The 26,951-nt window shown below is 45.9% G+C and overlaps 1 protein-coding gene across 1 annotated transcript; it reads left to right on the top strand.

Moving 5' to 3' along the window:
* Window positions 1-22,342: 22,342 nt before the first annotated feature.
* LOC307034596 (uncharacterized protein) lies at window positions 22,343-26,446 on the top strand (the record flags this gene model as incomplete). The annotated part of the gene is made up of 6 exons (XM_079673427.1): window positions 22,343-22,349; window positions 22,964-23,023; window positions 23,128-23,223; window positions 23,451-23,510; window positions 23,607-24,698; window positions 24,918-26,446. The coding sequence occupies 5 exons, from the start codon at window positions 22,343-22,345 to the stop codon at window positions 24,281-24,283; spliced, it is 900 nt and encodes a 299-aa protein (XP_079529553.1). The 3' UTR covers window positions 24,284-24,698; window positions 24,918-26,446.
* Between the last annotated feature and the right edge of the window lie 505 nt (window positions 26,447-26,951).

Here is a 26,951-nt window from a genome sequence, read left to right as displayed (position 1 = left end):
GTCTCATAATCTGAAGGTCGTGAGTTCGAGCCTCACACGGGGCATATCTTTTGTAGTGTATTCATTTGGTTCTTGCTGGTGATCTGACGGGTAACGTGCATGATTCAACGCCATCCATTTCAATATTAAATGGCAAGGAAATCCTGTGAAAAATGAGTTGCCCAAATTCACATAGTTCCTTACGCCGTGTTGATGAGAGAAACTGGAAAGTACTACCTGGGAATCTGAAGCTCCAAGGGATCAAACAAGCTGTTGACTGTTGATAGACTGTTCATCAAACAAGCTGTTCACTACTGACAGAAATAAGGGCCCTTGGATTTCATCAGGGCAATATGGATGGAAAGAGGAAAAATCTACTAGTGTGCTCCATGGACAGCCAGAACCAGGAAACTATGGCAAGCCTTTCTGGACACCAACATTCGGTCGTCCACTTATAAGTTCCTTTAGATGTCCTGCTTTGCGTTTGCGCCCTGTTCCTCCTGGTCTCGACAGACAGTGTTTACAGTTGTCCAAAAATATATTCTCCAATATAGGTGGTTCAGGGGCATTCTTTTTCTGAATGTCTACTGCATGGCTGTTAACCACATCAGCAAAAAAGCGCATACACTCCCCGTCGGGGAATTGAACCCCGGTCTCCCGCGTGACAGGCGGGGATACTGACCACTATACTAACGAGGAGATGTTCAACCCTCCTGACTCCGCCCATGTAATTCCACTCCTTGCAAATGCACATCTTGTAAATGAAAACAAATTGCTCTTTCAGCCAGACTCTTTGATTCCCCTTCTTGCTCTATGCTACGGACGATTACTTTTCTCCCTGCGTGAGCTCATCTGCGTTTGACGTGTCGACCTTTAGACCTCTAGAACAGGTCTTGGCTTGACCCCTTTATGCTGGACTCCCCCATTGTCACCCAACGGAATGTTGCTTTTGGGCCTCGTTGGCGCAGTAGGCAGCGCGTCAGTCTCATAATCTGAAGGTCGTGAGTTCGAGCCTCACACGGGGCATATCTTTTGTAGTGTATTCATTTCTGATCCGGCGGGTAACGTGCATGATTCGACGCCATCCATTTCAGTATTAAATGGCAAGGAAATCCTGTGAAATGTCTCTTCCGATCTTGAATGCAAAATCTTTTAGCACATAAACAACAGCCTTCCTCAAGTGAGGCAGGTATTCAACATTGGCAGGAATAAAGGCCCTTTCCAAAAATTGCGCTTGCCTCGCCCGGGAATCGAACTCCCGCCTGATTTTATTTTCGGAGTGGTAAGAAGACTCAATGTAAGCATTGGTGGTTCAGTGGTAGAATTCTCGCCTGCCACGCGGGAGGCCCGGGTTCGATTCCCGGCCAATGCACTTCCTTTAAGTTCTAATGAGTAGCCCAAATTCACATAGTTCCTTACGCCGTGTTGATGAGAGAAACTGGAAAGTACTACCAGGGAATCTGAAGTTCAAAGAGACCAAACAAGCTGTTGACTGTTGACAGACTGTTCATCAGACAATCGCTCAATACTGACAAATATAAGGGCCCTTGGATTTCAACAGGACAATATGGATGGAGAGAGGAAAAATCTACTCATGTGCTCCATGGACAGCCAGAACCAGGAAACGATGGCAAGCCTGACAGAAATAAGGGCCCTTGGATTTCATCAGGGCAATGTAGATGGAAAGAGCAAAAATCAACTCATGTGCTCCTTAGACGGCCAGAACCGGGAAACTATAACAAGCCTTTAAGGACACCAACATTTCATTTAACATGTTGTCATCAGAAGAGAATGGGGAGAGTCTGTTGTCCACTTATAAGTTCCTTTAGATGACCGGCTTTGCGTCTACGTCCTGTTCCTCCTGGTCTCCTGAGACCTGACACCTTTATGCTGGACTCCCCCATTGTCACCCAACGGAATGTTGCTTTTGGGCCTCGTTGGCGCAGTAGGCAGCGCGTCAGTCTCATAATCTGAAGGTCGTGAGTTCGAGCCTCACACGGGGCATATCTTTTGTAGTGTATTCATTTCTGATCCGGCGGGTAACGTGCATGATTCGACGCCATCCATTTCAGTATTAAATGGCAAGGAAATCCTGTGAAATGTCTCTTCCGATCTTGAATGCAAAATCTTTTAGCACATAAACAACAGCCTTCCTCAAGTGAGGCAGGTATTCAACATTGGCAGGAATAAAGGCCCTTTCCAAAAATTGAGCTTGCCTCGCCCGGGAATTGAACTCCCGCCTGATTTTATTTTCGGAGTGGTAAGAAGACCTAAATGTAAGCATTGGTGGTTCAGTGGTAGAATTCTCGCCTGCCACGCGGGAGGCCCGGGTTCGATTCCCGGCCAATGCACTTCCTTTAAGTTCTAATGAGTAGCCCAAATTCACATAGTTCCTTACGCCGTGTTGATGAGATAAACTGGAAAGTACTACCAGGGAATCTGAAGTTCAAAGAGACCAAACAAGCTGTTGACTGTTGACAGACTGTTCATCAGACAATCGCTCAATACTGACAAATATAAGGGCCCTTGGATTTCAACAGGACAATATGGATGGAGAGAGGAAAAATCTACTCATGTGCTCCATGGACAGCCAGAACCAGGAAACGATGGAGAGCCTGACAGAAATAAGGGCCCTTGGATTTCATCAGGGCAATGTAGATGGAAAGAGCAAAAATCAACTCATGTGCTCCTTAGACGGCCAGAACCAGGAAACTATAACAAGCCTTTAAGGACACCAACATTTCATTTAACATGTTGTCATCAGAAGAGAATGGGGAGAGTCTGTTGTCCACTTATAAGTTCCTTTAGATGACCGGCTTTGCGTCTACGTCCTGTTCCTCCTGGTCTCCTGAGACCTGACACCTTTATGCTGGACTCCCCCATTGTCACCCAACGGAATGTTGCTTTTGGGCCTCGTTGGCGCAGTAGGCAGCGCGTCAGTCTCATAATCTGAAGGTCGTGAGTTCGAGCCTCACACGGGGCATATCTTTTGTAGTGTATTCATTTGGTTCTTGCTGGTGATCTGACGGGTAACGTGCATGATTCAACGCCATCCATTTCAATATTAAATGGCAAGGAAATCCTGTGAAAAATGAGTTGCCCAAATTCACATAGTTCCTTACGCCGTGTTGATGAGAGAAACTGGAAAGTACTACCTGGGAATCTGAAGCTCCAAGGGATCAAACAAGCTGTTGACTGTTGATAGACTGTTCATCAAACAAGCTGTTCACTACTGACAGAAATAAGGGCCCTTGGATTTCATCAGGGCAATATGGATGGAAAGAGGAAAAATCTACTAGTGTGCTCCATGGACAGCCAGAACCAGGAAACTATGGCAAGCCTTTCTGGACACCAACATTCGGTCGTCCACTTATAAGTTCCTTTAGATGTCCTGCTTTGCGTTTGCGCCCTGTTCCTCCTGGTCTCGACAGACAGTGTTTACAGTTGTCCAAAAATATATTCTCCAATATAGGTGGTTCAGGGGCATTCTTTTTCTGAATGTCTACTGCATGGCTGTTAACCACATCAGCAAAAAAGCGCATACACTCCCCGTCGGGGAATTGAACCCCGGTCTCCCGCGTGACAGGCGGGGATACTGACCACTATACTAACGAGGAGATGTTCAACCCTCCTGACTCCGCCCATGTAATTCCACTCCTTGCAAATGCACATCTTGTAAATGAAAACAAATTGCTCTTTCAGCCAGACTCTTTGATTCCCCTTCTTGCTCTATGCTACGGACGATTACTTTTCTCCCTGCGTGAGCTCATCTGCGTTTGACGTGTCGACCTTTAGACCTCTAGAACAGGTCTTGGCTTGACCCCTTTATGCTGGACTCCCCCATTGTCACCCAACGGAATGTTGCTTTTGGGCCTCGTTGGCGCAGTAGGCAGCGCGTCAGTCTCATAATCTGAAGGTCGTGAGTTCGAGCCTCACACGGGGCATATCTTTTGTAGTGTATTCATTTCTGATCCGGCGGGTAACGTGCATGATTCGACGCCATCCATTTCAGTATTAAATGGCAAGGAAATCCTGTGAAATGTCTCTTCCGATCTTGAATGCAAAATCTCTCAGCACATAAACAACAGCCTTCCTCAAGTGAGGCAGGTATTCAACATTGGCAGGAATAAAGGCCCTTTCCAAAAATTGCGCTTGCCTCGCCCGGGAATCGAACTCCCGCCTGATTTTATTTTCGGAGTGGTAAGAAGACCTCAATGTAAGCATTGGTGGTTCAGTGGTAGAATTCTCGCCTGCCACGCGGGAGGCCCGGGTTCGATTCCCGGCCAATGCACTTCCTTTAAGTTCTAATGAGTAGCCCAAATTCACATAGTTCCTTACGCCGTGTTGATGAGAGAAACTGGAAAGTACTACCAGGGAATCTGAAGTTCAAAGAGACCAAACAAGCTGTTGACTGTTGACAGACTGTTCATCAGACAATCGCTCAATACTGACAAATATAAGGGCCCTTGGATTTCAACAGGACAATATGGATGGAGAGAGGAAAAATCTACTCATGTGCTCCATGGACAGCCAGAACCAGGAAACGATGGCAAGCCTGACAGAAATAAGGGCCCTTGGATTTCATCAGGGCAATGTAGATGGAAAGAGCAAAAATCAACTCATGTGCTCCTTAGACGGCCAGAACCGGGAAACTATAACAAGCCTTTAAGGACACCAACATTTCATTTAACATGTTGTCATCAGAAGAGAATGGGGAGAGTCTGTTGTCCACTTATAAGTTCCTTTAGATGACCGGCTTTGCGTCTACGTCCTGTTCCTCCTGGTCTCCTGAGACCTGACACCTTTATGCTGGACTCCCCCATTGTCACCCAACGGAATGTTGCTTTTGGGCCTCGTTGGCGCAGTAGGCAGCGCGTCAGTCTCATAATCTGAAGGTCGTGAGTTCGAGCCTCACACGGGGCATATCTTTTGTAGTGTATTCATTTCTGATCCGGCGGGTAACGTGCATGATTCGACGCCATCCATTTCAGTATTAAATGGCAAGGAAATCCTGTGAAATGTCTCTTCCGATCTTGAATGCAAAATCTTTTAGCACATAAACAACAGCCTTCCTCAAGTGAGGCAGGTATTCAACATTGGCAGGAATAAAGGCCCTTTCCAAAAATTGAGCTTGCCTCGCCCGGGAATTGAACTCCCGCCTGATTTTATTTTCGGAGTGGTAAGAAGACCTAAATGTAAGCATTGGTGGTTCAGTGGTAGAATTCTCGCCTGCCACGCGGGAGGCCCGGGTTCGATTCCCGGCCAATGCACTTCCTTTAAGTTCTAATGAGTAGCCCAAATTCACATAGTTCCTTACGCCGTGTTGATGAGATAAACTGGAAAGTACTACCAGGGAATCTGAAGTTCAAAGAGACCAAACAAGCTGTTGACTGTTGACAGACTGTTCATCAGACAATCGCTCAATACTGACAAATATAAGGGCCCTTGGATTTCAACAGGACAATATGGATGGAGAGAGGAAAAATCTACTCATGTGCTCCATGGACAGCCAGAACCAGGAAACGATGGCAAGCCTGACAGAAATAAGGGCCCTTGGATTTCATCAGGGCAATGTAGATGGAAAGAGCAAAAATCAACTCATGTGCTCCTTAGACGGCCAGAACCGGGAAACTATAACAAGCCTTTAAGGACACCAACATTTCATTTAACATGTTGTCATCAGAAGAGAATGGGGAGAGTCTGTTGTCCACTTATAAGTTCCTTTAGATGACCGGCTTTGCGTCTACGTCCTGTTCCTCCTGGTCTCCTGAGACCTGACACCTTTATGCTGGACTCCCCCATTGTCACCCAACGGAATGTTGCTTTTGGGCCTCGTTGGCGCAGTAGGCAGCGCGTCAGTCTCATAATCTGAAGGTCGTGAGTTCGAGCCTCACACGGGGCATATCTTTTGTAGTGTATTCATTTCTGATCCGGCGGGTAACGTGCATGATTCGACGCCATCCATTTCATTATTAAATGGCAAGGAAATCCTGTGAAATGTCTCTTCCGATCTTGAATGCAAAATCTTTTAGCACATAAACAACAGCCTTCCTCAAGTGAGGCAGGTATTCAACATTGGCAGGAATAAAGGCCCTTTCCAAAAATTGAGCTTGCCTCGCCCGGGAATTGAACTCCCGCCTGATTTTATTTTCGGAGTGGTAAGAAGACCTAAATGTAAGCATTGGTGGTTCAGTGGTAGAATTCTCGCCTGCCACGCGGGAGGCCCGGGTTCGATTCCCGGCCAATGCACTTCCTTTAAGTTCTAATGAGTAGCCCAAATTCACATAGTTCCTTACGCCGTGTTGATGAGATAAACTGGAAAGTACTACCAGGGAATCTGAAGTTCAAAGAGACCAAACAAGCTGCTGACTGTTGACAGACTGTTCATCAGACAATCGCTCAATACTGACAAATATAAGGGCCCTTGGATTTCAACAGGACAATATGGATGGAGAGAGGAAAAATCTACTCATGTGCTCCATGGACAGCCAGAACCAGGAAACGATGGAGAGCCTGACAGAAATAAGGGCCCTTGGATTTCATCAGGGCAATGTAGATGGAAAGAGCAAAAATCAACTCATGTGCTCCTTAGACGGCCAGAACCAGGAAACTATAACAAGCCTTTAAGGACACCAACATTTCATTTAACATGTTGTCATCAGAAGAGAATGGGGAGAGTCTGTTGTCCACTTATAAGTTCCTTTAGATGACCGGCTTTGCGTCTACGTCCTGTTCCTCCTGGTCTCCTGAGACCTGACACCTTTATGCTGGACTCCCCCATTGTCACCCAACGGAATGTTGCTTTTGGGCCTCGTTGGCGCAGTAGGCAGCGCGTCAGTCTCATAATCTGAAGGTCGTGAGTTCGAGCCTCACACGGGGCATATCTTTTGTAGTGTATTCATTTGGTTCTTGCTGGTGATCTGACGGGTAACGTGCATGATTCAACGCCATCCATTTCAATATTAAATGGCAAGGAAATCCTGTGAAAAATGAGTTGCCCAAATTCACATAGTTCCTTACGCCGTGTTGATGAGAGAAACTGGAAAGTACTACCTGGGAATCTGAAGCTCCAAGGGATCAAACAAGCTGTTGACTGTTGATAGACTGTTCATCAAACAAGCTGTTCACTACTGACAGAAATAAGGGCCCTTGGATTTCATCAGGGCAATATGGATGGAAAGAGGAAAAATCTACTAGTGTGCTCCATGGACAGCCAGAACCAGGAAACTATGGCAAGCCTTTCTGGACACCAACATTCGGTCGTCCACTTATAAGTTCCTTTAGATGTCCTGCTTTGCGTTTGCGCCCTGTTCCTCCTGGTCTCGACAGACAGTGTTTACAGTTGTCCAAAAATATATTCTCCAATATAGGTGGTTCAGGGGCATTCTTTTTCTGAATGTCTACTGCATGGCTGTTAACCACATCAGCAAAAAAGCGCATACACTCCCCGTCGGGGAATTGAACCCCGGTCTCCCGCGTGACAGGCGGGGATACTGACCACTATACTAACGAGGAGATGTTCAACCCTCCTGACTCCGCCAATTTAATTCCACTCCTTGCAAATGCACATCTTGTAAATGAAAACAAATTGCTCTTTCAGCCAGACTCTTTGATTCCCCTTCTTGCTCTATGCTACGGACGATTACTTTTCTCCCTGCGTGAGCTCATCTGCGTTTGACGTGTCGACCTTTAGACCTCTAGAACAGGTCTTGGCTTGACCGCTTTATGCTGGACTCCCCCATTGTCACCCAACGGAATGTTGCTTTTGGGCCTCGTTGGCGCAGTAGGCAGCGCGTCAGTCTCATAATCTGAAGGTCGTGAGTTCGAGCCTCACACGGGGCATATCTTTTGTAGTGTATTCATTTCTGATCCGGCGGGTAACGTGCATGATTCGACGCCATCCATTTCAGTATTAAATGGCAAGGAAATCCTGTGAAATGTCTCTTCCGATCTTGAATGCAAAATCTTTTAGCACATAAACAACAGCCTTCCTCAAGTGAGGCAGTTATTCAACATTGGCAGGAATAAAGGCCCTTTCCAAAAATTGCGCTTGCCTCGCCCGGGAATCGAACTCCCGCCTGATTTTATTTTCGGAGTGGTAAGAAGACCTCAATGTAAGCATTGGTGGTTCAGTGGTAGAATTCTCGCTTGCCACGCGGGAGGCCCGGGTTCGATTCCCGGCCAATGCACTTCCTTTAAGTTCTAATGAGTAGCCCAAATTCACATAGTTCCTTACGCCGTGTTGATGAGAGAAACTGGAAAGTACTACCAGGGAATCTGAAGTTCAAAGAGACCAAACAAGCTGTTGACTGTTGACAGACTGTTCATCAGACAATCGCTCAATACTGACAAATATAAGGGCCCTTGGATTTCAACAGGACAATATGGATGGAGAGAGGAAAAATCTACTCATGTGCTCCATGGACAGCCAGAACCAGGAAACGATGGAGAGCCTGACAGAAATAAGTGCCCTTGGATTTCATCAGGGCAATGTAGATGGAAAGAGCAAAAATCAACTCATGTGCTCCTTAGACGGCCAGAACCAGGAAACTATAACAAGCCTTTAAGGACACCAACATTTCATTTAACATGTTGTCATCAGAAGAGAATGGGGAGAGTCTGTTGTCCACTTATAAGTTCCTTTAGATGACCGGCTTTGCGTCTACGTCCTGTTCCTCCTGGTCTCCTGAGACCTGACACCTTTATGCTGGACTCCCCCATTGTCACCCAACGGAATGTTGCTTTTGGGCCTCATTGGCGCAGTAGGCAGCGCGTCAGTCTCATAATCTGAAGGTCGTGAGTTCGAGCCTCACACGGGGCATATCTTTTGTAGTGTATTCATTTCTGATCCGGCGGGTAACGTGCATGATTCAACGCCATCCATTTCAGTATTAAATGGCAAGGAAATCCTGTGAAATATCTCTTCCGATCTTGAATGCAAAATCAACAACAGCCTTCTTCAAGTGTGGCAGGTGTTCAACATTGGCAGGAATAAAGGCCCTTTCCAAAAATTGCACACGGGGCATATCTTTTGTAGTGTATTCATTTGGTTCTTGCTGGTGATCTGACGGGTAACGTGCATGATTCAACGCCATCCATTTCAATATTAAATGGCAAGGAAATCCTGTGAAAAATGAGTTGCCCAAATTCACATAGTTCCTTACGCCGTGTTGATGAGAGAAACTGGAAAGTACTACCTGGGAATCTGAAGCTCCAAGGGATCAAACAAGCTGTTGACTGTTGATAGACTGTTCATCAAACAAGCTGTTCACTACTGACAGAAATAAGGGCCCTTGGATTTCATCAGGGCAATATGGATGGAAAGAGGAAAAATCTACTAGTGTGCTCCATGGACAGCCAGAACCAGGAAACTATGGCAAGCCTTTCTGGACACCAACATTCGGTCGTCCACTTATAAGTTCCTTTAGATGTCCTGCTTTGCGTTTGCGCCCTGTTCCTCCTGGTCTCGACAGACAGTGTTTACAGTTGTCCAAAAATATATTCTCCAATATAGGTGGTTCAGGGGCATTCTTTTTCTGAATGTCTACTGCATGGCTGTTAACCACATCAGCAAAAAAGCGCATACACTCCCCGTCGGGGAATTGAACCCCGGTCTCCCGCGTGACAGGCGGGGATACTGACCACTATACTAACGAGGAGATGTTCAACCCTCCTGACTCCGCCCATTTAATTCCACTCCTTGCCAATGCACATCTTGTAAATGAAAACAAATTGCTCTTTCAGCCAGACTCTTTGATTCCCCTTCTTGCTCTATGCTACGGACGATTACTTTTCTCCCTGCGTGAGCTCATCTGCGTTTGACGTGTCGACCTTTAGACCTCTAGAACAGGTCTTGGCTTGACCCCTTTATGCTGGACTCCCCCATTGTCACCCAACGGAATGTTGCTTTTGGGCCTCGTTGGCGCAGTAGGCAGCGCGTCAGTCTCATAATCTGAAGGTCGTGAGTTCGAGCCTCACACGGGGCATATCTTTTGTAGTGTATTCATTTCTGATCCGTCGGGTAACGTGCATGATTCGACGCCATCCATTTCAGTATTAAATGGCAAGGAAATCCTGTGAAATGTCTCTTCCGATCTTGAATGCAAAATCTTTTAGCACATAAACAACAGCCTTCCTCAAGTGAGGCAGGTATTCAACATTGGCAGGAATAAAGGCCCTTTCCAAAAATTGCGCTTGCCTCGCCCGGGAATCGAACTCCCGCCTGATTTTATTTTCGGAGTGGTAAGAAGACCTCAATGTAAGCATTGGTGGTTCAGTGGTAGAATTCTCGCCTGCCACGCGGGAGGCCCGGGTTCGATTCCCGGCCAATGCACTTCCTTTAAGTTCTAATGAGTAGCCCAAATTCACATAGTTCCTTACGCCGTGTTGATGAGAGAAACTGGAAAGTACTACCAGGGAATCTGAAGTTCAAAGAGACCAAACAAGCTGTTGACTGTTGACAGACTGTTCATCAGACAATCGCTCAATACTGACAAATATAAGGGCCCTTGGATTTCAACAGGACAATATGGATGGAGAGAGGAAAAATCTACTCATGTGCTCCATGGACAGCCAGAACCAGGAAACGATGGCAAGCCTGACAGAAATAAGGGCCCTTGGATTTCATCAGGGCAATGTAGATGGAAAGAGCAAAAATCAACTCATGTGCTCCTTAGACGGCCAGAACCGGGAAACTATAACAAGCCTTTAAGGACACCAACATTTCATTTAACATGTTGTCATCAGAAGAGAATGGGGAGAGTCTGTTGTCCACTTATAAGTTCCTTTAGATGACCGGCTTTGCGTCTACGTCCTGTTCCTCCTGGTCTCCTGAGACCTGACACCTTTATGCTGGACTCCCCCATTGTCACCCAACGGAATGTTGCTTTTGGGCCTCGTTGGCGCAGTAGGCAGCGCGTCAGTCTCATAATCTGAAGGTCGTGAGTTCGAGCCTCACACGGGGCATATCTTTTGTAGTGTATTCATTTCTGATCCGGCGGGTAACGTGCATGATTCAACGCCATCCATTTCAGTATTAAATGGCAAGGAAATCCTGTGAAATATCTCTTCCGATCTTGAATGCAAAATCAACAACAGCCTTCTTCAAGTGTGGCAGGTGTTCAACATTGGCAGGAATAAAGGCCCTTTCCAAAAATTGCACACGGGGCATATCTTTTGTAGTGTATTCATTTGGTTCTTGCTGGTGATCTGACGGGTAACGTGCATGATTTAACGCCATCCATTTCAATATTAAATGGCAAGGAAATCCTGTGAAAAATGAGTTGCCCAAATTCACATAGTTCCTTACGCCGTGTTGATGAGAGAAACTGGAAAGTACTACCTGGGAATCTGAAGCTCCAAGGGATCAAACAAGCTGTTGACTGTTGATAGACTGTTCATCAAACAAGCTGTTCACTACTGACAGAAATAAGGGCCCTTGGATTTCATCAGGGCAATATGGATGAAAAGAGGAAAAATCTACTAGTGTGCTCCATGGACAGCCAGAACCAGGAAACTATGGCAAGCCTTTCTGGACACCAACATTCGGTCGTCCACTTATAAGTTCCTTTAGATGTCCTGCTTTGCGTTTGCGCCCTGTTCCTCCTGGTCTCGACAGACAGTGTTTACAGTTGTCCAAAAATATATTCTCCAATATAGGTGGTTCAGGGGCATTCTTTTTCTGAATGTCTACTGCATGGCTGTTAACCACATCAGCAAAAAAGCGCATACACTCCCCGTCGGGGAATTGAACCCCGGTCTCCCGCGTGACAGGCGGGGATACTGACCACTATACTAACGAGGAGATGTTCAACCCTCCTGACTCCGCCCATGTAATTCCACTCCTTGCAAATGCACATCTTGTAAATGAAAACAAATTGCTCTTTCAGCCAGACTCTTTGATTCCCCTTCTTGCTCTATGCTACGGACGATTACTTTTCTCCCTGCGTGAGCTCATCTGCGTTTGACGTGTCGACCTTTAGACCTCTAGAACAGGTCTTGGCTTGACCCCTTTATGCTGGACTCCCCCATTGTCACCCAACGGAATGTTGCTTTTGGGCCTCGTTGGCGCAGTAGGCAGCGCGTCAGTCTCATAATCTGAAGGTCGTGAGTTCGAGCCTCACACGGGGCATATCTTTTGTAGTGTATTCATTTCTGATCCGGCGGGTAACGTGCATGATTCGACGCCATCCATTTCAGTATTAAATGGCAAGGAAATCCTGTGAAATGTCTCTTCCGATCTTGAATGCAAAATCTCTCAGCACATAAACAACAGCCTTCCTCAAGTGAGGCAGGTATTCAACATTGGCAGGAATAAAGGCCCTTTCCAAAAATTGCGCTTGCCTCGCCCGGGAATCGAACTCCCGCCTGATTTTATTTTCGGAGTGGTAAGAAGACCTCAATGTAAGCATTGGTGGTTCAGTGGTAGAATTCTCGCCTGCCACGCGGGAGGCCCGGGTTCGATTCCCGGCCAATGCACTTCCTTTAAGTTCTAATGAGTAGCCCAAATTCACATAGTTCCTTACGCCGTGTTGATGAGAGAAACTGGAAAGTACTACCAGGGAATCTGAAGTTCAAAGAGACCAAACAAGCTGTTGACTGTTGACAGACTGTTCATCAGACAATCGCTCAATACTGACAAATATAAGGGCCCTTGGATTTCAACAGGACAATATGGATGGAGAGAGGAAAAATCTACTCATGTGCTCCATGGACAACCAGAACCAGGAAACGATGGCAAGCCTGACAGAAATAAGGGCCCTTGGATTTCATCAGGGCAATGTAGATGGAAAGAGCAAAAATCAACTCATGTGCTCCTTAGACGGCCAGAACCGGGAAACTATAACAAGCCTTTAAGGACACCAACATTTCATTTAACATGTTGTCATCAGAAGAGAATGGGGAGAGTCTGTTGTCCACTTATAAGTTCCTTTAGATGACCGGCTTTGCGTCTACGTCCTGTTCCTCCTGGTCTCCTGAGACCTGACACCTTTATGCTGGACTCCCCCATTGTCACCCAACGGAATGTTGCTTTTGGGCCTCGTTGGCGCAGTAGGCAGCGCGTCAGTCTCATAATCTGAAGGTCGTGAGTTCGAGCCTCACACGGGGCATATCTTTTGTAGTGTATTCATTTCTGATCCGGCGGGTAACGTGCATGATTCGACGCCATCCATTTCAGTATTAAATGGCAAGGAAATCCTGTGAAATGTCTCTTCCGATCTTGAATGCAAAATCTTTTAGCACATAAACAACAGCCTTCCTCAAGTGAGGCAGGTATTCAACATTGGCAGGAATAAAGGCCCTTTCCAAAAATTGAGCTTGCCTCGCCCGGGAATTGAACTCCCGCCTGATTTTATTTTCGGAGTGGTAAGAAGACCTAAATGTAAGCATTGGTGGTTCAGTGGTAGAATTCTCGCCTGCCACGCGGGAGGCCCGGGTTCGATTCCCGGCCAATGCACTTCCTTTAAGTTCTAATGAGTAGCCCAAATTCACATAGTTCCTTACGCCGTGTTGATGAGATAAACTGGAAAGTACTACCAGGGAATCTGAAGTTCAAAGAGACCAAACAAGCTGTTGACTGTTGACAGACTGTTCATCAGACAATCGCTCAATACTGACAAATATAAGGGCCCTTGGATTTCAACAGGACAATATGGATGGAGAGAGGAAAAATCTACTCATGTGCTCCATGGACAGCCAGAACCAGGAAACGATGGAGAGCCTGACAGAAATAAGGGCCCTTGGATTTCATCAGGGCAATGTAGATGGAAAGAGCAAAAATCAACTCATGTGCTCCTTAGACGGCCAGAACCAGGAAACTATAACAAGCCTTTAAGGACACCAACATTTCATTTAACATGTTGTCATCAGAAGAGAATGGGGAGAGTCTGTTGTCCACTTATAAGTTCCTTTAGATGACCGGCTTTGCGTCTACGTCCTGTTCCTCCTGGTCTCCTGAGACCTGACACCTTTATGCTGGACTCCCCCATTGTCACCCAACGGAATGTTGCTTTTGGGCCTCGTTGGCGCAGTAGGCAGCGCGTCAGTCTCATAATCTGAAGGTCGTGAGTTCGAGCCTCACACGGGGCATATCTTTTGTAGTGTATTCATTTGGTTCTTGCTGGTGATCTGACGGGTAACGTGCATGATTCAACGCCATCCATTTCAATATTAAATGGCAAGGAAATCCTGTGAAAAATGAGTTGCCCAAATTCACATAGTTCCTTACGCCGTGTTGATGAGAGAAACTGGAAAGTACTACCTGGGAATCTGAAGCTCCAAGGGATCAAACAAGCTGTTGACTGTTGATAGACTGTTCATCAAACAAGCTGTTCACTACTGACAGAAATAAGGGCCCTTGGATTTCATCAGGGCAATATGGATGGAAAGAGGAAAAATCTACTAGTGTGCTCCATGGACAGCCAGAACCAGGAAACTATGGCAAGCCTTTCTGGACACCAACATTCGGTCGTCCACTTATAAGTTCCTTTAGATGTCCTACTTTGCGTTTGCGCCCTGTTCCTCCTGGTCTCGACAGACAGTGTTTACAGTTGTCCAAAAATATATTCTCCAATATAGGTGGTTCAGGGGCATTCTTTTTCTGAATGTCTACTGCATGGCTGTTAACCACATCAGCAAAAAAGCGCATACACTCCCCGTCGGGGAATTGAACCCCGGTCTCCCGCGTGACAGGCGGGGATACTGACCACTATACTAACGAGGAGATGTTCAACCCTCCTGACTCCGCCCATTTAATTCCACTCCTTGCAAATGCACATCTTGTAAATGAAAACAAATTGCTCTTTCAGCCAGACTCTTTGATTCCCCTTCTTGCTCTATGCTACGGACGATTACTTTTCTCCCTGCGTGAGCTCATCTGCGTTTGACGTGTCGACCTTTAGACCTCTAGAACAGGTCTTGGCTTGACCGCTTTATGCTGGACTCCCCCATTGTCACCCAACGGAATGTTGCTTTTGGGCCTCGTTGGCGCAGTAGGCAGCGCGTCAGTCTCATAATCTGAAGGTCGTGAGTTCGAGCCTCACACGGGGCATATCTTTTGTAGTGTATTCATTTCTGATCCGGCGGGTAACGTGCATGATTCGACGCCATCCATTTCAGTATTAAATGGCAAGGAAATCCTGTGAAATGTCTCTTCCGATCTTGAATGCAAAATCTTTTAGCACATAAACAACAGCCTTCCTCAAGTGAGGCAGGTATTCAACATTGGCAGGAATAAAGGCCCTTTCCAAAAATTGCGCTTGCCTCGCCCGGGAATCGAACTCCCGCCTGATTTTATTTTCGGAGTGGTAAGAAGACCTCAATGTAAGCATTGGTGGTTCAGTGGTAGAATTCTCGCCTGCCACGCGGGAGGCCCGGGTTCGATTCCCGGCCAATGCACTTCCTTTAAGTTCTAATGAGTAGCCCAAATTCACATAGTTCCTTACGCCGTGTTGATGAGAGAAACTGGAAAGTACTACCAGGGAATCTGAAGTTCAAAGAGACCAAACAAGCTGTTGACTGTTGACAGACTGTTCATCAGACAATCGCTCAATACTGACAAATATAAGGGCCCTTGGATTTCAACAGGACAATATGGATGGAGAGAGGAAAAATCTACTCATGTGCTCCATGGACAGCCAGAACCAGGAAACGATGGAGAGCCTGACAGAAATAAGGGCCCTTGGATTTCATCAGGGCAATGTAGATGGAAAGAGCAAAAATCAACTCATGTGCTCCTTAGACGGCCAGAACCAGGAAACTATAACAAGCCTTTAAGGACACCAACATTTCATTTAACATGTTGTCATCAGAAGAGAATGGGGAGAGTCTGTTGTCCACTTATAAGTTCCTTTAGATGACCGGCTTTGCGTCTACGTCCTGTTCCTCCTGGTCTCCTGAGACCTGACACCTTTATGCTGGACTCCCCCATTGTCACCCAACGGAATGTTGCTTTTGGGCCTCGTTGGCGCAGTAGGCAGCGCGTCAGTCTCATAATCTGAAGGTCGTGAGTTCGAGCCTCACACGGGGCATATCTTTTGTAGTGTATTCATTTCTGATCCGGCGGGTAACGTGCATGATTCAACGCCATCCATTTCAGTATTAAATGGCAAGGAAATCCTGTGAAATATCTCTTCCGATCTTGAATGCAAAATCAACAACAGCCTTCTTCAAGTGTGGCAGGTGTTCAACATTGGCAGGAATAAAGGCCCTTTCCAAAAATTGCACACGGGGCATATCTTTTGTAGTGTATTCATTTGGTTCTTGCTGGTGATCTGACGGGTAACGTGCATGATTCAACGCCATCCATTTCAATATTAAATGGCAAGGAAATCCTGTGAAAAATGAGTTGCCCAAATTCACATAGTTCCTTACGCCGTGTTGATGAGAGAAACTGGAAAGTACTACCTGGGAATCTGAAGCTCCAAGGGATCAAACAAGCTGTTGACTGTTGATAGACTGTTCATCAAACAAGCTGTTCACTACTGACAGAAATAAGGGCCCTTGGATTTCATCAGGGCAATATGGATGGAAAGAGGAAAAATCTACTAGTGTGCTCCATGGACAGCCAGAACCAGGAAACTATGGCAAGCCTTTCTGGACACCAACATTCGGTCGTCCACTTATAAGTTCCTTTAGATGTCCTGTTTTGCGTTTGCGCCCTGTTCCTCCTGGTCTCGACAGACAGTGTTTACAGTTGTCCAAAAATATATTCTCCAATATAGGTGGTTCAGGGGCATTCTTTTTCTGAATGTCTACTGCATGGCTGTTAACCACATCAGCAAAAAAGCGCATACACTCCCCGTCGGGGAATTGAACCCCGGTCTCCCGCGTGACAGGCGGGGATACTGACCACTATACTAACGAGGAGATGTTCAACCCTCCTGACTCCGCCCATCTAATTCCACTCCTTGCAAATGCACATCTTGTAAATGAAAACAAATTGCTCTTTCAGCCAGACTCTTTGATTCCCCTTCTTGCTCTATGCTACGGACGATTACTTTTCTCCCTGCGTGAGCTCATCTGCGTTTGACGTGTCGACCTTTAGACCTCTAGAACAGGTCTTGGCTTGACCCCTTTATGCTGGACTCCCCCATTGTCACCCAACGGAATGTTGCTTTTGGGCCTCGTTGGCGCAGTAGGCAGCGCGTCAGTCTCATAATCTGAAGGTCGTGAGTTCGAGCCTCACACGGGGCATATCTTTTGTAGTGTATTCATTTCTGATCCGGCGGGTAACGTGCATGATTCGACGCCATCCATTTCAGTATTAAATGGCAAGGAAATCCTGTGAAATGTCTCTTCCGATCTTGAATGCAAAATCTTTTAGCACATAAACAACAGCCTTCCTCAAGTGAGGCAGGTATTCAACATTGGCAGGAATAAAGGCCCTTTCCAAAAATTGCGCTTGCCTCGCCCGGGAATCGAACTCCCGCCTGATTTTATTTTCGGAGTGGTAAGAAGACTCAATGTAAGCATTGGTGGTTCAGTGGTAGAATTCTCGCCTGCCACGCGGGAGGCCCGGGTTCGATTCCCGGCCAATGCACTTCCTTTAAGTTCTAATGAGTAGCCCAAATTCACATAGTTCCTTACGCCGTGTTGATGAGAGAAACTGGAAAGTACTACCAGGGAATCTGAAGTTCAAAGAGACCAAACAAGCTGTTGACTGTTGACAGACTGTTCATCAGACAATCGCTCAATACTGACAAATATAAGGGCCCTTGGATTTCAACAGGACAATATGGATGGAGAGAGGAAAAATCTACTCATGTGCTCCATGGACAGCCAGAACCAGGAAACGATGGCAAGCCTGACAGAAATAAGGGCCCTTGGATTTCATCAGGGCAATGTAGATGGAAAGAGCAAAAATCAACTCATGTGCTCCTTAGACGGCCAGAACCGGGAAACTATAACAAGCCTTTAAGGACACCAACATTTCATTTAACATGTTGTCATCAGAAGAGAATGGGGAGAGTCTGTTGTCCACTTATAAGTTCCTTTAGATGACCGGCTTTGCGTCTACGTCCTGTTCCTCCTGGTCTCCTGAGACCTGACACCTTTATGCTGGACTCCCCCATTGTCACCCAACGGAATGTTGCTTTTGGGCCTCGTTGGCGCAGTAGGCAGCGCGTCAGTCTCATAATCTGAAGGTCGTGAGTTCGAGCCTCACACGGGGCATATCTTTTGTAGTGTATTCATTTCTGATCCGGCGGGTAACGTGCATGATTCAACGCCATCCATTTCAGTATTAAATGGCAAGGAAATCCTGTGAAATATCTCTTCCGATCTTGAATGCAAAATCAACAACAGCCTTCTTCAAGTGTGGCAGGTGTTCAACATTGGCAGGAATAAAGGCCCTTTCCAAAAATTGCACACGGGGCATATCTTTTGTAGTGTATTCATTTGGTTCTTGCTGGTGATCTGACGGGTAACGTGCATGATTCAACGCCATCCATTTCAATATTAAATGGCAAGGAAATCCTGTGAAAAATGAGTTGCCCAAATTCACATAGTTCCTTACGCCGTGTTGATGAGAGAAACTGGAAAGTACTACCTGGGAATCTGAAGCTCCAAGGGATCAAACAAGCTGTTGACTGTTGATAGACTGTTCATCAAACAAGCTGTTCACTACTGACAGAAATAAGGGCCCTTGGATTTCATCAGGGCAATATGGATGGAAAGAGGAAAAATCTACTAGTGTGCTCCATGGACAGCCAGAACCAGGAAACTATGGCAAGCCTTTCTGGACACCAACATTCGGTCGTCCACTTATAAGTTCCTTTAGATGTCCTACTTTGCGTTTGCGCCCTGTTCCTCCTGGTCTCGACAGACAGTGTTTACAGTTGTCCAAAAATATATTCTGCAATATAGGTGGTTCAGGGGCATTCTTTTTCTGAATGTCTACTGCATGGCTGTTAACCACATCAGCAAAAAAGCGCATACACTCCCCGTCGGGGAATTGAACCCCTGTCTCCCGCGTGACAGGCGGGGATACTGACCACTATACTAACGAGGAGATGTTCAACCCTCCTGACTCCGCCCATGTAATTCCACTCCTTGCCAATGCACATCTTGTAAATGAAAACAAATTGCTCTTTCAGCCAGACTCTTTGATTCCCCTTCTTGCTCTATGCTACGGACGATTACTTTTCTCCCTGCGTGAGCTCATCTGCGTTTGACGTGTCGACCTTTAGACCTCTAGAACAGGTCTTGGCTTGACCCCTTTATGCTGGACTCCCCCATTGTCACCCAACGGAATGTTGCTTTTGGGCCTCGTTGGCGCAGTAGGCAGTGCGTCAGTCTCATAATCTGAAGGTCGTGAGTTCGAGCCTCACACGGGGCATATCTTTTGTAGTGTATTCATTTCTGATCCGGCGGGTAACGTGCATGATTCGACGCCATCCATTTCAGTATTAAATGGCAAGGAAATCCTGTGAAATGTCTCTTCCGATCTTGAATGCAAAATCTTTTAGCACATAAACAACAGCCTTCCTCAAGTGAGGCAGGTATTCAACATTGGCAGGAATAAAGGCCCTTTCCAAAAATTGCGCTTGCCTCGCCCGGGAATCGAACTCCCGCCTGATTTTATTTTCGGAGTGGTAAGAAGACCTAAATGTAAGCATTGGTGGTTCAGTGGTAGAATTCTCGCCTGCCACGCGGGAGGCCCGGGTTCGATTACCCGGCCAATGCACTTCCTTTAAGTTCTAATGAGTAGCCCAAATTCACATAGTTCCTTACGCCGTGTTGATGAGAGAAACTGGAAAGTACTACCAGGGAATCTGAAGTTCAAAGAGACCAAACAAGCTGTTGACTGTTGACAGACTGTTCATCAGACAATCGCTCAATACTGACAAATATAAGGGCCCTTGGATTTCAACAGGACAATATGGATGGAGAGAGGAAAAATCTACTCATGTGCTCCATGGACAGCCAGAACCAGGAAACGATGGAGAGCCTGACAGAAATAAGGGCCCTTGGATTTCATCAGGGCAATGTAGATGGAAAGAGCAAAAATCAACTCATGTGCTCCTTAGACGGCCAGAACCAGGAAACTATAACAAGCCTTTAAGGACACCAACATTTCATTTAACATGTTGTCATCAGAAGAGAATGGGGAGAGTCTGTTGTCCACTTATAAGTTCCTTTAGATGACCGGCTTTGCGTCTACGTCCTGTTCCTCCTGGTCTCCTGAGACCTGACACCTTTATGCTGGACTCCCCCATTGTCACCCAACGGAATGTTGCTTTTGGGCCTCGTTGGCGCAGTAGGCAGCGCGTCAGTCTCATAATCTGAAGGTCGTGAGTTCGAGCCTCACACGGGGCATATCTTTTGTAGTGTATTCATTTCTGATCCGGCGGGTAACGTGCATGATTCAACGCCATCCATTTCAGTATTAAATGGCAAGGAAATCCTGTGAAATATCTCTTCCGATCTTGAATGCAAAATCAACAACAGCCTTCTTCAAGTGTGGCAGGTGTTCAACATTGGCAGGAATAAAGGCCCTTTCCAAAAATTGAGCTTGCCTCGCCCGGGAATTGAACTCCCGCCTGATTTTATTTTCGGAGTGGTAAGAAGACCTCAATGTAAGCATTGGTGGTTCAGTGGTAGAATTCTCGCCTGCCACGCGGGAGGCCCGGGTTCGATTCCCGGCCAATGCACTTCCTTTAAGTTCTAATGAGTAGCCCAAATTCACATAGTTCCTTACGCCGTGTTGATGAGAGAAACTGGAAAGTACTACCAGGGAATCTGAAGTTCAAAGAGACCAAACAAGCTGTTGACTGTTGACAGACTGTTCATCAGACAATCGCTCAATACTGACAAATATAAGGGCCCTTGGATTTCAACAGGACAATATGGATGGAGAGAGGAAAAATCTACTCATGTGCTCCATGGACAGCCAGAACCAGGAAACGATGGAGAGCCTGACAGAAATAAGGGCCCTTGGATTTCATCAGGGCAATGTAGATGGAAAGAGCAAAAATCAACTCATGTGCTCCTTAGACGGCCAGAACCAGGAAACTATAACAAGCCTTTAAGGACACCAACATTTCATTTAACATGTTGTCATCAGAAGAGAATGGGGAGAGTCTGTTGTCCACTTATAAGTTCCTTTAGATGACCGGCTTTGCGTCTACGTCCTGTTCCTCCTGGTCTCCTGAGACCTGACACCTTTATGCTGGACTCCCCCATTGTGACCCAACGGAATGTTGCTTTTGGGCCTCGTTGGCGCAGTAGGCAGCGCGTCAGTCTCATAATCTGAAGGTCGTGAGTTCGAGCCTCACACGGGGCATATCTTTTGTAGTGTATTCATTTGGTTCTTGCTGGTGATCTGACGGGTAACGTGCATGATTCAACGCCATCCATTTCAATATTAAATGGCAAGGAAATCCTGTGAAAAATGAGTTGCCCAAATTCACATAGTTCCTTACGCCGTGTTGATGAGAGAAACTGGAAAGTACTACCTGGGAATCTGAAGCTCCAAGGGATCAAACAAGCTGTTGACTGTTGATAGACTGTTCATCAAACAAGCTGTTCACTACTGACAGAAATAAGGGCCCTTGGATTTCATCAGGGCAATATGGATGGAAAGAGGAAAAATCTACTAGTGTGCTCCATGGACAGCCAGAACCAGGAAACTATGGCAAGCCTTTCTGGACACCAACATTCGGTCGTCCACTTATAAGTTCCTTTAGATGTCCTGCTTTGCGTTTGCGCCCTGTTCCTCCTGGTCTCGACAGACAGTGTTTACAGTTGTCCAAAAATATATTCTCCAATATAGGTGGTTCAGGGGCATTCTTTTTCTGAATGTCTACTGCATGGCTGTTAACCACATCAGCAAAAAAGCACATACACTCCCCGTCGGGGAATTGAACCCCGGTCTCCCGCGCGGGGACCGCGTATAGTAAGGACTAACTCTCTTAACTTTACCATTCATTCTCTATGGTAGTTCTTACACTGTGACTGCAATATATTTCTGGCCACAAGCGAGAAATTGGGGGCGCTGTTGCACCCTTTTGGTAGAAGTAAGGAGACCCCGTTTCCAGTGACAGAGTGAGAGACGGAGCAACAGCAGCAGGATCTTACAGATAGAGACGACATTACTGACATAAGTCGACTTCTAGTTCTAATATCATGTCAAACTTATCAAACGTAAGTGGGGCTTATTTTTCTACGACTGAATTAACACTTATGATATTGTTACACTGTTTTTGCAATAGTTGTTAGTTTGTCTGTAACTCTGTGTGTTGTTAGCGCTAAGGTTTTTGCATGCTTTTTTTAGACTGTCATACAAGGATTTGGCATTTTAAATATTGCAGTGGCTTAGAAAACCTAGCTTCTTACCCTCTAAGATATCATGCCACACCTTTGAATGAAAGGTGTGCTTGCTATATATGTATGCTGTTTCTCTGCTTTACCTGTTTCCAAACACATATAGACATTATGTTTTTCTATTTCAAATAATTGATTCACAAGTTAATACAACGGGGTATTTTCATTCTGTTAAAGAAACAACAGGTAAAGACAGATTGTGAAGCATGAAACAACTTGTCACGATTCTCATGTTATGTCACGTTTATAGTTTGTAGGTTTTGTTTGGGTGTTTTTGCTGTTTTCCATGTCATGTTTCCCTTTGGGTTATGGTCTGGTCCTTTCCCCTGTGTGTTCCTCTTGTCATTAGTTTCCCTGGTGTGTCTAATTGTCTGATTATGTTCACCTGGGCCCCTGTGTTTTCTCCTCCCTCCTCACCTGTGTCTTGTTGTGTGATTGAGTCTTGTGTGTATTTAAGTTCTGGGTTGTCTGTCTGTCTTGGTCGGTTCGTCTTGTTCCCTGACTAGTTCTGCGGTGAGTGTTCTGTTTGTCATTGTATAGAAATATCATAGCCTTGAAATAAAGGAAGTTTCAGTTTAAATCTGCATTTGGGTCCTGCTTGTTTCACAAACCGTGACACAACTTAACACTTGAGGAACATGACACAGGATTGTTTCTACAGCCCACAGGACTTATCCAACTGCCACTGTGTCCACACCCGATGGACCTGCTCCTCTGAAAGGTTATTGGGTTTTTATACTCCTCACTTGGATCCATCTTGAATCTTTTTCATACATATTCTGTATATATATACCCTCATTTTTGTTTTGGCCTTTCATCCTTCAGCCACAGTGAAGGCACCGCTGCCGGTCCCTCCTCAGCTGCTCGCCATTGCCCCAAAGCTCGGGATAGAAGTGGAGGCGCCAAATGTGTTGAGACAAAGTATGTGTTATTCTTATACTACCAGTGTATCTCACAGAAACTTACATTTAATTCTGACAAATTACATTGTCACGGTGTCATACAGTATAGCGCTCACGTTTTAGGTAAAGTTAAGTAATGATATCATCGTCTCTGTTTTCATTTTTCACAACTTCTTCAATGCTGCTTCTTAATTTTGATGTATAATGTGTATACGTCACTTGCCTGTTTGTATCTCATCATCCCAGATTCATCACCACATAATGTGGCCCCTGTGGAAGCGCAGGGAGACACTGTCCTCGATGAAGGTATGGATATCTGTGACACTGTATTAAAGCAGTCATTTATATAGAGCTTTATTCAATTTTATCTGCTGTAACTGTGTGTTTTACTGTGTTTTACAGCTCTGAATTGCCCAGTGCCTCCTGTCCCCTTAGCAGCACCACACCAGCCTGCAGCCTCTGTCCCGGGCTATAGTGAGGATGTTGCCCACTGGACCTGCTCCCACAAGCAGAACATTTGGATGAAGACTGAGTTGGAAACATTGGGTCTGTGGCCAGGTTCCCGTCCCGTGAGACACCTTATGAACATGTTGTCTCTGTGGCGTTATCCGCCTCAGCCTGAGCTCATAGAGTCAATCTCTGACCTGCCTTCACCAAAGTACTATCAGCTTCATCCATATTTTATTTGGAAGCCAGAGCATGCGATCATGGAGAGGGTGAGAAACAGTTGTGTTTGGCCCTGTCTCTATGGTTGTCCGAACCCTCAGGTAGTTTCTTCTGGCACTGGAAGGCCAAGAGTCATCCTTGGGACTAGCGGCCAGTACTATATTTTAGCTTCGCGACTCACCTGCAAGGTCTGCAAAAAGTACTGGCATGCTGACAAGCCCCAGTGGCTGGAGAAGCTACCCCGGCGCTTCAGCAACATCGTGCCGGCCTTCCTGGCGCACAAAAAGGCGGTCTGCAAATCTGTCCTGGATGAGATGAGGCGCAGCGGCAGATCCCCAGAGGACATGTCCAAGCAGCTGACGGCGGCCTCACCTGGCCTACCTGCTGCGTGTGCAGAATGTCAGGGATGCTGAAGCAGGAGTCTACGGCCAAAGGACCATCACTGGGTTCCTCAGACAGGAAGACACTCCGGCTCCATTTGGTGGATACTCGGATGCTGATGGCTGGTGTGGAGTTTCTGTCTCTTCTCTAACTGGTGGAGTGCCTGGTCCGTGAGTATCAGCGGCAGGAGGAGCTCCTTACTCTGCTGCTTCAGGGGACCTTTGGTCAGGCCCTGAGGTCAGATCACACTCGCAGAGTGGCTAGGAAGGTTGTGCTGTCGTCCGGCACCATGTCTTCCTATGCCATCATGAATGAGAACTGGAGGATCCTGAGCTGGGTGATGCTGCAGTCAGAGTGTGATAGGTCCCTTAACCCATTGTATGAGGGTCTGTATCAACGCTACACTGTGGCTGGAGTGGAGAAGGCACGCTACCAGTGGGTGGACAGGTATAAACAACAAGTTTCAATTGAAAACAGTTGATTCTTTTTTTTTAGTTGTTGTTTTTTAATTGTGCATTTTATTCTGTAATCTGACTCTTCATAAATATAATACACATGAATAGTTAAAGTTAAATATTATATACTGTAAATATGATTACACTAATTTTGCACAAAGATATTGTACAAGGTTTTCAGCTTTAATGACATTTCTTTTTAATGCTTTAGGGACTGCTGCGCTGCCTTCAAGGTCCTTCAACCTGGGGCTCAGGAGCACTTGTGGGACAGCTGGAGGACCACAGATGCTATCCTGGAAGAGGCCACCTCTGGAAATCTCAAGAACATTTGCGTTTCAAGGAACAAGTTTAACAAAGACATTATTGTCAAGTTGGCTGCCTGAGCGACCCTGAAGTGGGAGAGGGAATCCTCTACAGGTATGGTGGCACCCTGCAGCTGAATTACAACAAGGGTGAGGGAGCTGCCGTGCCTGTGTGGATCCCTGTGAGAGGCACCTCTCAGCAGGAGGGTTTCCACGGACACCAAGCCCAATGGGTGACAGGCAACCGGGTGTCCTGTGAACTATTCCAGGCCCAAGCAATGACTGGAGTTGTGCGCTGGAACTACCAGAGGCTGGTGGACCTGAAACAGCCAGATGTGGACCTGCCAGCCGTGTTTGACCCCCGGTTGATTTCAGAGCTTAACACCAACTCTGTAAAAGTCACAGGAAGGTCCAAATACCCAGCACTGCAGCTCTCCAAGAGGGACACGGGGGAGAGATTTGGACTGCAGTACGTGGAGCCAGGCTGTCGTCCTGTTGTTTTGAACTGGGACAAGAACAGGGCACAAAAAAGCGATGAGACTGTTTAGCCTGCGGTCAGCCTAAATCTCGATATCTTGGGGATGGCTCTTCAGTTCATTTTTTTTACCAGTCAAAAACGGTCGAATAATTTTACTGCTCCACCAAGGTCTTTAAGACCTATGCTAAAGAAGGCCTCAAAGACACCAGGATGTCTTGTGAGAACTTTGCTGCAACTACGTGTTTTGAGCGAGAGCTGGAGGCTGCCAGACAGAGGGGGGCAGAGTGGAGAAAGCTTGCAGAGGAGAGAGGGAAGAGGAAGGCAGCTGTGCAGCTGCCAACAGGCCGTCTCTGTAGGTTTTGTCACCAGCCACTGAAGCAGGGTCCCAACAGCCCTCATACCCATGCATCCTTCCCAGGAGTTCCAGGGAAGTATATCTACTGCCCCTCCAGTCTTCTCCTTATACAATGCACAGGGCATGGAGAAGGAGTTGACGTGGCGGGAGTTCCAGCGGTCTGACTTTTATGATGCTGAAAGGGACAGATGGATTGCAGACGAAAGGAAGACCTAACTCAACCTCACATACACAGAGGCACGCGCAACTTCCTGGGTCTACTTCAGTGTTTTTTATATATTTGTAGTTCTATTTTTAATATTTCCTATATTTGATGTTTCAGCTGTTTTTGAATAAATGATCTTGAATGCATCACTGTGACTGTCTTTACTTGATAGAGGAAGTACCGTATATTTTAAGCAGCCGTGTTACTGCAACTTTAGGCTTACGCGCTTACTGTCGTGTTACAGGCACTTTATTTTGCACTTTTAAAAAAACACATTTAATTTAGCCATTGATATTGCCTCGTCAAGCGCTGTAAGCTTTGTTTTTTGTTATGGTACTACTGTAGGCTATATATGCAACTTGTTGAAATGTTAATAAATGGGAGCTTCCTCAAACAGCCATCTCTTTCCCGACAATCCCCTCTGTGCACGAACCCTTACATATGGTAATTAAACATTAAAACACCTGCGGCTTATAGTCCAGTGCGGCTTCTATATGTACACATCATTCAATTTAGCTGCTGCGGCTTATATTCAGGTGCGCCTTATAGTCCGAAAAGTACGGTAATAGTGATAGAAAATGAAACACTCATTTGCTCAATGTAAACATCTGTACAATCAACATATTTAAAAAATATTAAAGTAAAAATTCAAAAAATGATATTACTAATATTATGATATCACTATTTGTTATTATTGCTATATATTAAGATTAAAATAACTATTATTATTAGAAGCAGCAAGGAAAGAATAATTCATTTCTAACTCCAAATATCAGTTTCAACTCTAACTTGAAACTTTTGAAAAGATAAATGTAGTGTTTCTGTATAATGAGAAACATTTTTGAAACAATGTGGGGGATTTTGTTTGGGTCAGGTGGGATTCGAACCGTCGTTCTTTTGAAGAG

Source organism: Notothenia rossii (genome assembly GCF_949606895.1).
Source record: "Notothenia rossii genome assembly, chromosome: 3".
Classification (NCBI taxonomy): domain Eukaryota; kingdom Metazoa; phylum Chordata; class Actinopteri; order Perciformes; family Nototheniidae; genus Notothenia; species Notothenia rossii.
This window is presented reverse-complemented; position numbering and strand designations above follow the sequence as displayed.